Source organism: Seriola lalandi, unplaced genomic scaffold, assembly GCF_002814215.2.
Source record: "Seriola lalandi dorsalis isolate HSWRI2012SDOR001 ecotype SW California unplaced genomic scaffold, Sedor1 jcf7180002054890, whole genome shotgun sequence".
Taxonomy (NCBI): domain Eukaryota; kingdom Metazoa; phylum Chordata; class Actinopteri; order Carangiformes; family Carangidae; genus Seriola; species Seriola lalandi.
Genome location: NW_019525442.1, coordinates 1,418,218 through 1,435,659, shown reverse-complemented (window position 1 = coordinate 1,435,659; position 17,442 = coordinate 1,418,218). Strand labels below are relative to the sequence as shown.

Below are 17,442 nucleotides of genomic sequence, written 5' to 3'. Positions count from 1 at the left end.
GTGGGGGTGGGGAGGAGGGTGCTGACAGAGAGGTTTGGACAGATGGACTGACAGACAGGCCAAGCTCTGTCAGCACTGTCTGACCTGACATGAACGGACAGAAGGATGGGATTGGAGAGGGAAATGAAGTGGAGAAAAGGAAGTCAAAGAACTGACCTCTTCCAGTAGTGCACCTAAACATACACTAGAAAAACACACACTAACAGTTCTTTCAATTTTTATCTCTAATTTCTTGGTGATCAGTCCAGAGTGGAAACAGACGACATGCATCAGGACTAAACTTTGTTACATAAATGTACAGCAACACATGTTCACAATGGATGATATACGTATTAGTGTGCCAATCAGTTACAGTGGAGAAACACACACAAACGCACGCACGCACACACACACGTCTTACTTGGCTGCCTGGCAGGGTTTACCCAGCCTTCTGTAGACTACAGCCTGCCGCATGTGGTTCTGGAAGTGACTGGGATTCAACTGGATACTCCTGATACAAAAACACATACACACACACAAACACTTCATTTTTTGTAAACTTTTACAATACGCATGCGTATTGATCTGCACTGAACCCTTAACCTGAGCCGATCGGGAAATTAAATCCATGGAAGTACAAGCTAATTTTCAGAAGAATAAGGGCTTTTTACACATAGGTGAATTGTTTGAAAAAACCTGCTTGATTTAATATACCAACAATAATTTGGGGGATTATGTGTGCAGCACAAAATAATAAAACCTTAATGTGGTGTGCCACCTTAAGGGTAAAGTTATGTTTTGTAAGTTAAATATTGGTTAAAATAGTGTTGTTGACTGTTCCTGAGTGTAGTACATTATGCATCAACATACTGTCATGATCAGATATGCTCATATGCACAATAATGAAAAACAATGAGCAAAACCTCAAGGCAATAACAAAGAAAAAAATGCAAATGACAAACCTTTATGAACAGCCTTGTACAGCTCTGAATGTTCTTTGTGTGTGGCTGTAAATTTTATATATATATCATTATATATCCATTGATTAAAGGACCACTGTGGGACTGCTGCACAGTTTTTAATTGGCTATTTCAGTCTGGAATTGCTAGATTAATCCACAAGTGGGCCTCAAGGCAAAAGTGAGCAAAGGGTCCCTATTGACCCGTTGTCTGTGGTTACACACAAATTTATAAGGAATATGCACTTTGTAAATTTGGCACAGAGTCACTCTATGAGACAAGAAGTAATGCAGGATCACTGCATATTCCCAAATAGATTTTTATTTATTGGAATCAAATGACCTAAATCAGTTGGGTAACTGGTGATCCAGCTTCATATGTTTGGTCAAATACAACATGTGTTCATAACTACAATATATGACAATTTCTTTCCATAAAACACATGGTTATTGTTATGCAATTAAACAGCAATGAATAAATAATTAAACAAACATAAAAGTGTGTTGTGACCAACAAAGCAAATTTTCCACCTCATTTGTGTGATTTGACCACTGGACCTCTGGAGTTCATTTGCCCCAGTGTACCGACTGCACAGGCGTTAGCTGCAAGCTAACTAGTGATGGTTGCAGCAGACGTGTGTACAGTTAGTGTACCTTTGTGTTTATGTTGAGCTCAGCCTAAGCATTAACCCCTGAGGCTGAAGAATGAAGCTATCATGGGGAAATCCTGTGTTCACATGTTGCACATGTTCACACACAGATCAGGCCTCTCTCCTCCATCTAGCTGTTTGGTTGGATATTTTATCTGATATTGTAGAACAGTACTTGCTAATGTTGACTTGCACTACACATACTTGATACATTCTGCAGTTTCTGTGAAAAACATTAATACATTGACTTGAAATTGTGTTTCACCTGTCCTCTCTGTTGCACTTGTCTCCTCCTCTGCCATTGACCAGGAACTTCCAAACCTGAGCTGGAGCGGCCCATATGGTTAAGTAGAGGGGTTCCCAGAGGAGGAGACCAAGTGTGGGAGAATGGGAGGGGTGTTTTGTGTCAGTCAAGGGTTTTGGCTTTTAAAACCTTTTTTTCTTTTTTTCTTTTTTTTAAAGAAAACATATTTTTAATGGACTTAAATGCATCCATCATTGACAATGTGTCGTATTTGAATATTGCTGTCCATGTGAACTATTTGAATATTGCTGTCCATGTGAACTATTTGAATAAGATAATTGATTTTTGTCTTGATGGATTTTTTGAGCTCACCTGTATAAAAGACAGAAGGCTGAGGTGGCTTGGGGCATTTGTTCAAACTGAGAGAGCCACACACAGCTACAGACTGCAGCTCCTGCCTTGGGGCCATATTTAGGGGCATATCCAAAAGTGCAGTTTCAAGTTTTTAACTCCTTAGTAAATTCATTTTTCTTAATTCTTGTTTGTTTGTTTTTTCTTCATGTTTGGCCAGCCATTCTCTTTCTTTTTGCTGTAAATATCTGCACGTGACTCCACTACTATAAATAAAATTCACTTGGACTGCTGAACTTTGCCTGCGAATCCTCTTTCACGTGTCTGGCTGCTCGGCCGATCCTCACAGAAGCCAATAGGGAAGTTCTTCGAATGGCCGTTTGAGGCTGCCTCCAAAAGCCAGTCATTCCCCATAGAGTCCCATGTTAAAATGTTCACATTTACAACAGAAATAAACTTCTTTACAGCCTGGCACAAAAAAACTGTTTTGGTCTCTATAGCTAATTTCCTCCTTGATGACAACTGAATGGGGAGTGAATTTTAATGTAACTTGCCCGTTAAAATTTCATTAACATTAACTAAATGTATAAGCCATTTTAATTGTAACAACATATCTGATAGCACCACTTTTTCATGGCATACTGTTCAGTGTACTGTATTTTGCAGTGTCCTCTCTAGCAAAAACACAGCAGGTAGAGGAACATTCATTATGAGTTGGATATGTTACTGAAATCTTGCTTGGATGTGTTTTGGCTCCTCCAAAATATATAGTCTATATACACAATGTACAACAGAGTGTAAAGATACTGCAATATCCTCTACATTATATCATAAACACAACCTGCTGTATTTTTTATGGATACTACAAACTACAGCATGTTTCTTCAGTGGGTGATAAAGCAAAAGAACATTTATCAGCTATTTTGTGAGGAGGCAAAACACACCCACGAGAAAGTTTTGTCTTTTTGCAGACAGCAGGAAAGCTCCTGAAATAACCATTTCCAAAGACAACAAACTTGAGTATTGTCGCACAATGCCAACTTTTGACAGAATGAGCAGGAGATGAGACAAGGAAAACAAAAAAGGAAGAGAAGAATACAGGCTCGCAAAATAACAGCTACAACAATGAAAGCGCGGCGGCACGCACAACAACCTGCAGACATCAGACAGACAGATGAAACCAGGCTGAGGAAACCGCAAAGCATGGAAACAACCCAGAACAAAGCAGCTGCATCACAACGTTGTCATCCCTAACAACTACACTTCAAACATGGACAGTGCTCTGTTGCCACTGCTAATATCTTTCTTTCCACTGTGTTTCTCCTATGAGAAGAGAAATTAATGAATACCAACTGTCCCAGTCTGAGGAGAATGCTACATGAGTGAAGGAACGCAAGAACAAAGTATAGTTGTCAGCGCTGATTGCTCTGAATGAAATCTTGGGATCTCTCAGTTAGCTTTATATAATACATTACTTATGTATTCCTGAGACATTTTCATCTGTCAGATCTAATACAATTCTGTAATCTGATGAAAACATTGATTTGAACTGTGTGGCAATTTCAAAATGTAGCTTGATCAAAGTTTCACAGATACCGTAATACTGCACGTTCTAATACAATGCATTATTAAACAACTCCCAAGAAAAGAATCAAACCAACAATGGCCTCTAGTTTCATGGCTGCCAGAAAGACCTGCTGTGGTGTGTACAAAGTTGGTGATAACAACAATGAAATGGTGGAGCTAATTAAAAATAAAGAGCTGTGGCGGACTGTGCCAGCCGGCTACTGCTGATCGGTAAATGATCTGCATACTTCTTTCAGCTTAAAAAACACATCTGTTGAGGTTTAGTTTTTAACAGCAAGCTGATTTTACTTGGATTCTTGTATAGAATTCCTAATGTCACCATAATATTTGAAAATATTCCTGATTTCACTGCCATCAGTTTTGCATCTATGCCTCATGACCTTACCCACATGTGCCATTTAACCTAATGTTCAACATTGTCAGGGGAGCGTTGGCGGAATACACACAACCCACATCATGATCACCATTGACTGCCCAGTGGTGTGTGCCATTGCATATGGGTAAACACACAATCTGGCGCAGTTATTAGGCTGTTACTGCCCGTTTTTGCCCCTTGAACTGAATGTATTTATCTGTCTCACAATACTTGGACTTCCGTTCTCTGTCTGTGGCTCTCAAGTTTTAGCTAATTGTTTTGGTTTTTCCGACCCACAGCTTTACCAGTGTTGCCAACTAGGCAACTCTCTTGCTATAATTAGCAACTTTTAAGATCCCGTTATTGAGTTTTTTTTTTTTCTTAACATATGAAGCAATTTTCTGGGTAGACATCAGCTTTTCTCTAATATTCACCAATATTTTTGAGTGAATGTGGCTGCGGTTCTAGACTGACTGTGCTCTATTAGTGGAGGAGAGCAGTCGCACATTTAATATACCAATCTTCAGAGAGCTGAATATTGTACTGTGAAGTGAATGTGCATACCTAACAACCAATCCTTCACTATTTAAGTTCGATCTTTTTTCTCAAAATACACAAAGTTTACTTGAGTGTATGAGTCCAGTATCCTGTGTATTCATGACACTTCCAGTCTATACAACAGCCATCATAAAAGTTTTTGAAAATTAAGGTAGATCTAAATGCCTGATGAGACGAAAGCAGCTTTAAAAATAATAACAGATCACAATAAAGATAAATAGAACGACTTAGGGCTGCCAGAGTAAACTATTGTGGAAATAGTAACGTGGCATTTACTGTCCAGTACATCTCTTGCTGTAGCTTGTGCTGGACCAAGAATGAGTGGGAAAAAAGATGGAAGTGTCAGTTTGTCATCTCATACTTAAGAGCTGTTTCAAAAAACCTTAAAGGCTGCACTTTGCCATATTTTGTTCCATTTCTGTAACTGTCCAATTGTAGAACACACACACACACACACACACACACACACACACACTCACACGGGAAAGGAGAGAAGGAGAAAAGAGTGATGTGGAGGATGGGAAAGCTTAGAGAGGATGATGACAGAGGTAACAAGAGAGGAATGAGGTGGTAAGAGGACGAGTAGAAGGGGAAAAGAGACCAAATGAAGACAAGAGAATGTGTAGAGGAATAGGAGAAAAAAATTAAAAAAGGAGGAAGAAAGAAAATATAAGAATGTTGTAAAGAAAGAACATGAGGGAGAGAAGGAAGATGTGATAAAAAAAAAAAGAAAAAAAACAGGGACAGGGAAAAGATAATGAAGAGGGAGCGATAGAGAAACGAAGGAAACAGAGGAGTTAACAGGAAAGAGAGCTGAGGAGAACTCTTGTCCTGTGTGTGCTGCATGCTGCTGCTGATGGAGTGCTCTATCTGCTGGACAAGGTCAAGAAAACAATCTGAACTAACCAGACACAAGAGACTCTTACACTGTTCTTTGTTTTGTTTTTTTCAGCTAAACCCTGCCTCACTTTCAGACTGGGAGCTGCCCAAGACAACCACTGAGCTGCACCGGCACTGGTTTCAATGACTTCAACAGTAGCTGTTGAGCTCAGGTTGGGTTGATCATTGGTTTTCCTCTCTCTAAGGTTCCCAAGCAGGAGCAGTGAAAATAAACCTTTCAGTCACAATCCCAGTTTTCTGACATTGCTTTTTTTGTGTATTGTAGATGTACAGACAGGTGGCAAATTAAAAGATTAAGAAACTGAATAAATGAAAGGAGAAACTCTATACCATTATGGTTTATTACTAGATGTGGAGATCTTGAACACCACCGCTCTCTGTATGCTGCTGCTAAGTGATCATCCCTGGATGTTCGCAGACTTTCACAGTGGTTGGCTTTTCTATACAAATCTCTGCTTGGGCTGCTTCCTTCTAATCTGTGTACATACAGTGCATGTGTAAAAGCCAAAATCAATGAGGCTTCCTGTGAAAATCAAAATCAATAAATGCAGATGGAGCCGAGAGATGCTAGAGTGTCCTCCTGATAACATCATGGTTAATGTGCAGGTGATTAGATCTTTAATATATTAAACATCCTTCCAGGTTGTGTAATGAGGATTAATGTAATTTATTTCTAGTCAATTTGTTTCATGTGGCACAGCTTTAATCCCACCAGCAAAACATTCGAAATAGTTTGGTAGAATCAGCTGCCAGACCAGGAGGCTACCAAAGCAGGAGCAAGTTAACATGTAGCTTAAGCTACTGCTTTAAATAATGGAGTTTCGGTTATGGGTGATCAATAAGTGGCTCAGCCGATGACAGTGTCCCTTCATCTGGGTTGGAGAGTCCAGAGGGATGGCTTTTCCTGATCATGTCGAGCAGCCTCGTCCCAGAATGCAGCCTGTTGTCCTGGCAGACACTGGCCTCTTTGCTGTGGGAATATTTCACCATTGGCGGTAACTCTGTTCGCGATCATTTGACCCTAGGCTAAACTGCGGGCAATCTCAGAGCAACAGTGGGCCATAGAGATGTGTTGTGTGTTGTGCACTCCCACAGGCATATGGCTATGCACTGTCGCCATGTCAACCACTGCCCCAACTATGGGTGAAATCACCTCGAAGGCTTATTGCCTCAATGGACAGATTTGCCAGACCAGTCACGCCAAGGTCAGCCCCTGGTCTCAGTTTTGACTGCTGCACCCAGGAGTGACAGCGATATGAGTTCTCTGAAAACAGTGTTTCTTTACCAGTTTAAAGTACACTTCCCCACCAGCATGGAAGAAAAGCATCCCCTACTGTACCAGAGTAGTTTTAAAATTGCCATATATGATCTGACATCTGACCATTATTGGCTTTTACACCATAACCTTTCTCTTGTCTTAACAAAATAGCTTTAGTCACCTAACCATAAAAATACCTAATCCATACTAGTTGTCTTGCACAGGTATAAGAATAGATCGTTATTAATAAGCAAAATGAATGCTCAATGATTGCATTCATAAATGTGTCACTGGTTGGATATAACATTTCCTATATGTGGTATTTCCTTTCCTCAAACTGTCCAGTAAAACTTAAAATTGACCCAATCCCGTGCCTGCACTTATTAGCAATTAGTCCTAGTATACATGGACGACAGTTCAGTCTCACTCGCTGCCTGATTATCTGTTCAGTAGTTTGTACCTCATTTATTCTGCCTCCTGATATTGTATTTGAGTCCTACTTTCTGAGTCGGAGCAGTTGGTTTCTCGCTTGTTTTCTTATTTGTGATTTTGTTTTGTATTGCTTTACAGCAACACCACAGTAATAACCTCTTTGCAGGGAAAATGTACAGTTCAAAGCCTATAAAACAATACCATGATTTTTAAATCCATACTGCAAAGTATGCATGGAGAGCAAATGTTCATATTTTCCTGAATATCCAAATTTAGAGCATTCCAATTATACCTCCATACAAACAGGGAAGACAAAATTCTTTTGAATACATACAAAGCTCTGCTGCACTCAGTGAACATTGCTTCTGTGCTTCAGCCCACACAAACACAACCAGCTGGCATCAGAGCCACAGAGTTGTCTCATCTGTCAAGAAAAACTTGAAATCCACTTGAAAGACAACTACACTAGACAACAGAAAGATGAGAATAAATCTCACAACAAACTGCTCTGTTGTCTCTTTAGAAGGGAAATCCAACTAGCAGAGCATCAACAAATGCGTCCGGTGTATGATATGCTGTGGAAGCTATAACGCTACATTCAGTACATTCATGGTCTAAAGGACGCACAGCTATGGTAAAAATAAAGTCAAACTTATAGTTAAAAAAGCTTTGTTAAACCCACTGCACACTACCTGCCCAGCACCCAACAGCAGACACAACAAGTTAGCGACCAGTCGGTGAATGTAGAGGCACATTTAGCAGGTAAAGAATCAACTCCAAGTGAACGCTAGTGATTCTGTGTGTCTGCTGGCTGTGTAAATGTGCAAGCAATGTCGTACGGTTGGAGTGTTTTCAATGCATTTATGAAAGGTAAGAAGTTGAACTCTGCCACAACTATGGCATCTATTTATTGACTTCGCAGTAACTATCAGAATATTAGCTTTATGTTTTACAGCATTTGAGCTTTTCAGACTCCATCAAATGAACAGATTAAGACTTCATGCGCTAATGTACGGTATGTGAAAACAGACTAGAACTGAATGTTATTTCACCAACAGCCAAATAGCAGCCAAATATAAAAATAACGGTATTTTATACACCTAATTAAGTATTAAGAACAAATTTGCAGCATTAGCTTCACAGTTAGCCAGGTAAAGTTGGTTTAAAAAAAACGTAACGGTTCTGTAACTGATTGTCACTGCCACTAGATGTCGCACTAGACCACCAGCATCTCACACCAAAGCAAATGATTCGTCGGCCACATCTCCAGTCGCAAATCCCAAGATGGAGCCCTTTAGCAACATGTAGGACTTTCCATCTCAGAAAAGCCACACCAGTACTGGCTCCATGTACTGGCCAGTAAAGACACTGATGGAGCTGGTAAAAACTTTATGGATGTTTTGACGGTCCACCAAATGTCCAGGATTTTAGCTGGTAGCAACCATGACCAGTCAGCCTGTGCTCTGGTCTTCTCTTTTTCTTTGTTGGAGGCCTTTCTAGCTGAAAAATGTGGTTTCTTCAGTGCAGGAAATTCTGGAAGGTCACTTTCACCTGAACACTGCACGGTGCCATCTCCTATGTGAGATTCACGTCTCGCACCTTGCACCGGCTGCTTCAAGTGATTTAGAGATTCTCCGTCACACCTATTTGTAACACGCACAGTTCCAAGCAAAAATAGACAGCGAAAACATCTGTTGATGGTGGTATTGACATCATACCAGCAACATTACATAAAATTGACACCTTTTACTATAGTTTTAGCATTTTAGCAGCTGCATGTGGAGACAGTGGAGGCCACACGTCTTATATGGTCATAATGGAAACCCAATGTAGGCTATAATTATATTATGAAAATAATTCATCAGGAGAGGCAGTGTGTGTGTTCATGTCCATATCCAAGGCAAACTCAATGTATGTAGATAAAACTCAGATAAAAGTCAGTGTTTACACACATGCTGCAGCACTTCTGTGTGTGTGTGTGTGTGTGTGTGTGTGTGTGTGTGTGTGTGTGTGTGTGTGTGCGTCCGTGCGTCTGTACTTTATATATGAATGAAATTCATTTGAAGAATTACAAAAAGCATAGTATTCACTTCATGATAGATAAGTTGTTACAGTGGACAAGACTAGCATAAACCTTTCATGTAGGCTGTGTTCATATTAGTGCATAACTGCCTCATTTAATTTAATAGATGGATCAATATTAATATTGGTGTCTGAAAGTCAAAAAGATTGCAACATGATGTGATACAAGCTATCAGAGAAGATGGTGTAGCCAAGATAATGTCTCACTCAAATTGTTTCGTCCATAATTAATAATTCAATACTACACATATTTAATATTCATCACTTATTAATTTACATTACAGAGAATTAATTTCCAAGGCTGTGCAAGTCATTGAAAGTTATTGGTTGAAGATAAATCCTGCTGTTTAAAGTTCAAAATGATGTTTGGGTTGGCTTCAGTCACAAACAGCCTTTGCTTACAAGGCATTTTACACTAACTGCATCCAAGCTGCACTCTAGACTCCAGGTGGCCAGAGAAAAAGAAAAAAAAAAGAAAAAACAAATAGTGCAGGTTTAAGATATATATTGAATCCTGAAATCTCTAAGTCCAATTCATCTGCTAACTGTACAACACATTTCTATCAATGAATGAAAAAGTTTTGTTAAAGCTGTAATACAAGAAAACACAAAATACAACAAAAGAAAAAATAAGAATCTGTTATTGCCAATTTTCCTTTTCAAGTAATTCCAGGCTATGGTTGCCCTCAAAGCTGAACATTTGTCATTGTAGATGCTCACAAATTTTCATTGAGTTGTTTCTTTAAATGCACAATTTTTGCAAATTTAAAAGAAAATAATTTGGTGTCGAGAGTTGTCTGAGATGTCTGTCTACTAAATTCCTTAATCCAGTAAAGATTCTAGAAAATATCTTAAAAATGTGGCTTACAACTGGGTAGAAATTCAGTTTTTACCACTTCTGGCAGGCAATCAAAATGCTGACAAAACGTGCTTTCATGTAGAGCAATTGAACCAATCACAAGAGACATTGAAGGAGCCTGCTAGATTCTTAAACTTACTCTATTGTGCTTTCTTTGGAGCAGGACAGTTAAATGTTCAACACTTTTTTTTTTTAATCGATATCAGGAACTAAATGAGTGACAGTGCACATTAATTTTTGAAGCAAGTCAGGAGGTCATTCTCTGATATTCTTCAAAACCATGAATACATTCTGTAGTGCATTAAACAACATCTGGCCCTAGCTACCCATCCTCAACTGTCTGTATGTTAAAAGCTTTCTTGCTGATCAGTAGGCTCATGAACCAGGACATGAGCTGTAGAGACCCAAAGCATTTTTTATACCAGGCTGTAAACATGTTTATTTCTGGTATTTTAATATGGGTGTCTATGGGGATTGACTCACATTTGGAAGCAGCCTTATGTGGCCGTTCGAGGAACTGCAGTTTTTTTGCACTCCCGTATTGACTATTCTTCAGCCTCAGAGGTTGCTGCTTGGTCATGACCAGGGGGCTCTTTCCCATAAATACCATCAATCTTGCATGACATGAGGTAGAACTAAAGCTAAGAGAGTAGAGCTGATGTATTTTACAAACCCCACTGTAGGTAACAGCACTATCTGTCTTCTGGCAAAGGTCAAATTTGACCATTTTTGCCCAACTACTGTTAAGGATTTAAGAAAAAGCAAAGTTGCCTCTTAATTTTTTATCCAACAGTTTGTGTTTTGATGTGTTAAGAAAAAACATCAGCTCTAGGATCATGGCTGATCTTGCACTAATTCTTGTTATTTACAGATAAACACTGGTGATGTCTTTTGTACTTGTTTTGTACCGTTTTTTTCCAAAGGGAGTTACAGTGAACTAGATGTGTTGCTAAGCTATGAGCATGTGTGTTCAGCGGTCTGTTGAGTCCTCTGACCTGTGCGCATGTATGAGGGCCAGCTGAGGTTTCTTCATCCTCAGATAGCAGACAACGAGCCTCGCCTCGATGTAGCTGAAGACGAGTTCGATGTCATTAGGATCTGCACAGTGCGTGTCCTTCAGCACATGGCCTTTAGAGGAAAGCTGGAGCAAGACAGAGACCAGGAATCAAGGGTTCGTATATGCTTGAGTCTGACTTTTACAAAAGGACATTTTTTTTGTCATGAAATTCCTCTACTACCAGGATGCCATAACACATTTCGCAATCAATCAATCAATTGCCATATTTTCTTTTTGCCCTAGATGATTACCCATGTGTAGGTGTTTGTATCAGTTTAACAATTCAAGGTTTCTACTGAATTAATAGTTGGAGAAAAGTTTTGGGGAAAAATAGCTGTTTTATCTTGATGTTTTATCTGACCAGTACGCCAAACTAAACTGACAAAAAAAAACATGTTAAACAAAGAGCTATAACTGAAATGGGATCAGGCCTAATAATCATTTGGCCTCAATTCCTTCACCTCATTAAAGAAGCAGAAACAATGGGTTTTAGCTTTGAGTGACAGTGCTGAATGAGAACAAAAGTCTGGATTTTAACAAGATAAGCAGCATTATAATTGCTTTAGCCATCTTAATGAAGACTGCTGCTATCATCTGTGCTGCCTTTGCCTCGGCTTTTTAAGCCGTAAAGTTGAAGCGTGACCATCAGAATGTCTCACTGATGTCAGCATATGGTGAATTTAAAGAGAGTGTGTATTGTCAATTAGCTGAGCAGTAGCTACTGAGGGGCAAAAGTGGTGCTGGTACCAGTTTTGGCCACAAAGACAATCCTAATTCGATTGGCACTTTTAGCCAAGAGCGCTCTGAATGTCTGGAGTGTTCTTGCTCCTATTTTATCAATGATGCTTTGGGAGCATGGGAGGCAAGAAGAACATCACACACTCATGACAAATGATCACATATAAAGTTGTTATGGCTAATGTGTTAGCAAAGAGTTTAGCAGGTTTAGCTGTCTGCTGCTGCTGGAAATGAGAGCAGTGAGAGTAAACCAAACAATGAGCTGAAAGACTCGTGTAGCACTGAAGATAACTACCAGTCAGTCATCTACCAGTGTTTGTGACTTTCGGCATTACGCAGTCATTTCAGCCACTGTTTATATAAAAATATTTATCAGTGCAGATTTAATCTGACACTACCTAATTGTATTTCTTGAGGTATCTAATAGTTTGGACAAGCTGGAGACTAGCTGTCAAGGTCTTGCACACTGAAAAGATCTAACATCTCACACACACACACACGCACACGCACACGCACACGCACACACACACACACCCCAACTTTTGGCCTGGTTGCAAGGAAATAAAGTTTTGTATTTGGAGATGCTTATATGTTATGTATTGAATTTGTGTCACCACTCCTGGCACATGAGCCACATCTTCTTGGATGCAGTCATATTTTGCAGGCAAATGCTCTCATCTGATTCAGCTCCCAAATATGGAGCATTAAAAAGCAGATAAGCACAACAATTCTCTGCAGCAGGTGAAAGGGGGAAGGGAGCAGTGAGCAGCAACCGGCAGACTGTGATGTTGCTTTGGTTTCCCATAGCTTGAGGTGCATGAATAAAAACCCTAACAAAAAATAACAATAAATCAGCAATAATAGTAGTTTAGCTGAGGTTTTGGGGAGTGTGCATGTGTGTATTTATGCTTTTAAGGCCATACCTGCAGGGCAGTGCAGAGGGATTTCACAGCTACTGCGTATCTCCTCGTCCTGCAGTACAAGTTGGCATCTGTTAACAATGTAAACAGCTCTTTCTCAATCGGAGGCAGAAAGCTCAGATTAGGTCCAAGGCTTAATTCCCTTGATTTATGGGCCTGACTCCTTGACAGGGAGGAAGAAGACACAGTGTGGGAAGGGAGGTAGGTCTGGAGAGAGGAGGAGGAGGATGACTTGTTGAAAACAGGTAGCATCTCTTTCCCTAAAGCCAAACTGTTCTCCACATTCCAGAGTTTCTTCAAGGAGATCGACTGTTGTGGAACACAGTCAGTTTGTTTCTCTCCTTTGTCATCCTCAATGTCCTTTTTCTTTACATCCTTTTTTTCTTGGCTGATGTCACTCTGTCTCTTTAATCTTTTAACCTCTTGTCCTGTGCTCTCAGCAGGAGTGGTGGCGGGTGATGTTCGGTGGGACTTGGGTGTCTGATCCGTCTCTGGATCCGCTGTCCTCTTGTTGCATCTCATTTTTCTTTTTTCTTTCAGACTGTTGTTCTTGTGTATTCGTCGTGGAAAGAATCTGGAAAGAAACAAGTGGCATTATGAAACTCTGACTGCTAGAAATTACATTAATATACTACAACAAATAATATGGTTAAAGGAAATGTAATGCTGGCTGAGCTACGTTTTGTAGTAGCCTAACATAATAAGGAAATGATGTTCATACATCTGGCAAATCCCCAAAGTTTTGATACTTAACATATTGGCATGTATTTCATTTGTCTTCCTCCAGAGTATCTGATCTTGCATAGTGAGAACTTTATTAAACTTTTTGTTGTTATATTTAGGCACTGGTAGCACTTCAGTGGTTCAAATCAGGGTCTCGGTTTAACACAGAAGAAGCCTGCAGTAATTGAACAAGGGACACAACTTGTTTTACAATATTTATCCAAAACCACAATCTTAACCACTGTTTTTATTGCCTAAACTTAACCACACACATGACACTCCACTTTATATGCCTGCCATCCATTTTAACTACTTCCATGGCACTCTGGTGCACTTTATAAATATAGTACTCAATTCAGTCAAGACAAAAACACTGCCTCTGAAACCAATATTGTAATATGTGAACGTTATTGCTAGGAGACAGGGTTACATTATGGAGTCAGATTTAAGTTGTCAGTCACCGTTGGCAACCACTGAATGACCTACAGTAGCTGCAAATGGCGCTGAGACCCAACATAATGAGTTACTATTTTAATTTGTGCTGTGAACTGGAGCCTCAATATGGAGCCTCTGTTAGCTAGTCATTTATTTTGTCTGCCGACTGGTGAGACAGATCATAACTATAAGACTATCCCATCCACCAGTTATTCTTTAGTGAACTGGACACTATTGTCAATAGCAGTGATTAGTAGAATAAAAATCATTGCATTTAAAACATTTACACTACAAATACAAGCAAAATTGTCAGATGTACTCACCTCTGCTTCACTTTAGGTGTTTGAAATGATTTGAAAAACATCAGTCAGTCGGGTTTGTGAATAAACATTCCAAAATTCCTCTTGTTCCATGCTGCCTTCTCCTCACCCATTGGGTCTCATGTTGCATGATTGAATGCACTATTGATTAAGATAGCTTCTCCACTATTGTGTTCTTTCATTAATTATTTAAAAGTTACATCTCTGGGATTTACAGAAAAACACCATATAAATATTTTAGGATACCAGTTAAGCCGTGTTTTTTGGTTTATTAGTAAGATTTTTTTGTCATGTTGGAAGGATAACTGGCCACAAGTGGGTAGGCTGAAGAAAGGTCACTTAATAAGAAAAAGTGACTTACAAACAGATGAAGAAGAAGTCAGAAAAGCCAAAAAGCAAGCGAAAACACAGGAACAAAAACAGAAGGACCAGGAGACACTGGAAACTGAACATGGGCAAAGCAGACCAACCAGGAGCACAGAGACTAAATACCCAAGGGATGCTGGGATAATTGGACACAGGTGAAGACAATCACAATGGCGGGACACTGGACAAAGGACAGAAAGTAAGACAAATTTCATGATAAAACAAGGAAATAAACAAAAGGTTTAACATAAAGTCCATACAGAGAGTCCTTTCAGGGCTGATCATGACAATCCATGGAAAACAATGTATTCCCTTAATGTTTTCACGTATCGTATTAGTTGTACAGTGAAGGGAATTTACATTAACCTTCGGGCAAACACCATTAACATGTGTGACACAGGTGTTATGTGTACCAGTAACTAATGTCAAATCAAGTTTTATAAAATTGTCCTAAATCCTACAGTCCACCACAGGAATCTTACAGATACATGTATATATTATCCTGAATTCCCCCAAGGGGATGAATAAAGTATCTATCTATCTATCTATCTATCTATCTATCTATCTATCTATCTATCTATCTATCTATCTATGTATATTAGGGGTGGGAATCTTTGAGAACCTTACAATTCAATTTGATTTAAATTCACTCAGTCACAACTCTTTATTCAATAAATAGTTAAAGGGGCAGTAGATTCAGACTCACTGTTTGCCAAACTATTCACTTCTGTTTTAAGTGTTTTAAGAAAAATATGAAATTTAACTGACTGTTAAACTAACTGATCTTGATGATGATCAACGTGTGTGGGAATACACAGCATTTAAAAAAAATTAAATAAATTTAGAAACATGTCCTCTACCTATATGTATCATTTTCTGACCACCACCACAACTATATGGATATATATTAATTTTCATCATGTTCCATCATTGCTGACAGATATAGTGTTGCACAGCTGTGGACAAATTTTCACATTAATAAAATTTGAAAAAGTTTTATTGCGTTGTGACATTGTTAGCAGAAAGTAGTGTACATGTACTCGACACAACCTTTATGCTCATTCAGGTATTTTTGAGGGCGCTATATGATGAATAAATTTTGCACTCTGAATTTTGGATGGTTGGACTGTTTGCTAGTGCTGGAGTTGGGTACTGAACTTTGCTAATGCTAGTCTCTGGGTATGACATTTTTCAGAAAAAAAATGAACCTTCATTTTGCAAAGGTAAATGATAAAGGTATATTTTATCATTTTGGAGTCTCTGCTTGTTGCCTCACAACCTCATAGTGACAGCAAGACTCCACTGTGCCAGCCAAGTCCCTCACACTACCTCCACTAAAACCACAACTTGTCATTTTTACACTTCAGTTTATGTATGGATTTGTCATGGCACAGTACAGTAAAATGATTTGTTGTTAGGTTTAGGGGATTTAATTACCACTAAGCCTTACAGCTATACCAGTACATAACTCACACTGATGCCAACAAGAAAAAAAAGGATGCATTCCCGAGCTTAACCACAGTGAGCTTGCCTTGCTTTTGGCAGTCACTCCATATCACATCCACTGATATGATAAAAACATTCAGGACGTGTTGCCCAAAGGGTTTCACGGCCTCATAGTGTGGCATGGGCCAGCTTGCTCCTCTTTACATGTTGTCATGCGTTCACTTAGCTCAGAGTCAGTTGTAGGTTACCAAGTTTCAAAAACAGGCACAGACAGAAACTACACCAACATACTTCAGGGATTAGGGCTTTCGTTCATAGTCCATGGTCTCAACAAAATGTTTCTTGCTATCACCGTTGTCATACATTCTTAACTCTTCCCTCTCCGGTGCTCTCTGGCAAAGTCATATTAGGGAAGAACCTTCTTTGTTTGGCAACGAGTCATGGTGACAAATGAAAACCTGTGATTGTGACAGATTAAAGATTAATTGGAAGTAGCCAGGTTTTGTTACTTTTAGAGGGTAACAGGCTCTTCTCTCTTTCGCACAGCTAAGCTAGCTGGTTGCTGGTTAACAGTCTTTGACGTTCATTAAAAGAAGACATCACAGACTGTCATACTTACATCTCATACATTTTGACAGATATGAAAGAGGAAATTCACACCTGCCACTGTGTCTAGATATGATTTTAACCTGATTAAAATTGTATCTAGTATTAATAGCCAGGGGCAACTGGAGTCTCATCTTATTCTCTGCAAGAACTCTAATAAACATACACTCACACTCACTCACTTTATTAGGAACACCTAGGTACTAGAATAGGGAAAAAATGTGATGTTATTGATTTTGACTGTGGCGTGATTGTTTGCGTCTAAGACTTTCTACAAATGCTGATCTCTCTCTCTTTTTTTTTTTTTTTTACAGAGAATTGTATGAAAGACATCACAAAACATCCAGTTCAGACGGACAGTTCTGTGGACGGAAACGCTATGTTGGTGAGAAAGGTTAAAAAAGCTTCTTAGAATGAACAACACATCCAACATCTTGTGGAATCAGTGCCATGAAGTCATTAGGTAAGGGAGGGCCTAATCAGTATCAGTATTATGTTCCTAATAAAGTTGAGTTTATATGTGTACACTCACCAAGCACTTTATTTAAATATATAAATATATAGAAGATTGGCTACACTCGCTCTTAATCTTCTCCCAGCCCTTGCCCTTTCCCTCTT

At 39.2% G+C, this 17,442-nt stretch overlaps 1 protein-coding gene across 1 annotated transcript in view; it reads right to left on the bottom strand.

Moving 5' to 3' along the window:
* LOC111671953 (spermatogenesis-associated protein 16) overlaps positions 1–13,493 on the bottom strand; it is a 70,333-nt gene extending 56,840 nt beyond the window's left edge. The window contains exons 1-3 of the mRNA XM_087180109.1: positions 12,932–13,493; positions 11,209–11,354; positions 401–490 (exon numbers count right to left, since the gene is read on the bottom strand). Coding sequence (XP_087036235.1) covers positions 401–490; positions 11,209–11,354; positions 12,932–13,450 — 755 coding nt within the window. The 5' untranslated portion in view covers positions 13,451–13,493. The remainder of the gene's footprint in view (positions 1–400; positions 491–11,208; positions 11,355–12,931) is intronic.
* Between the last annotated feature and the right edge of the window lie 3,949 nt (positions 13,494–17,442).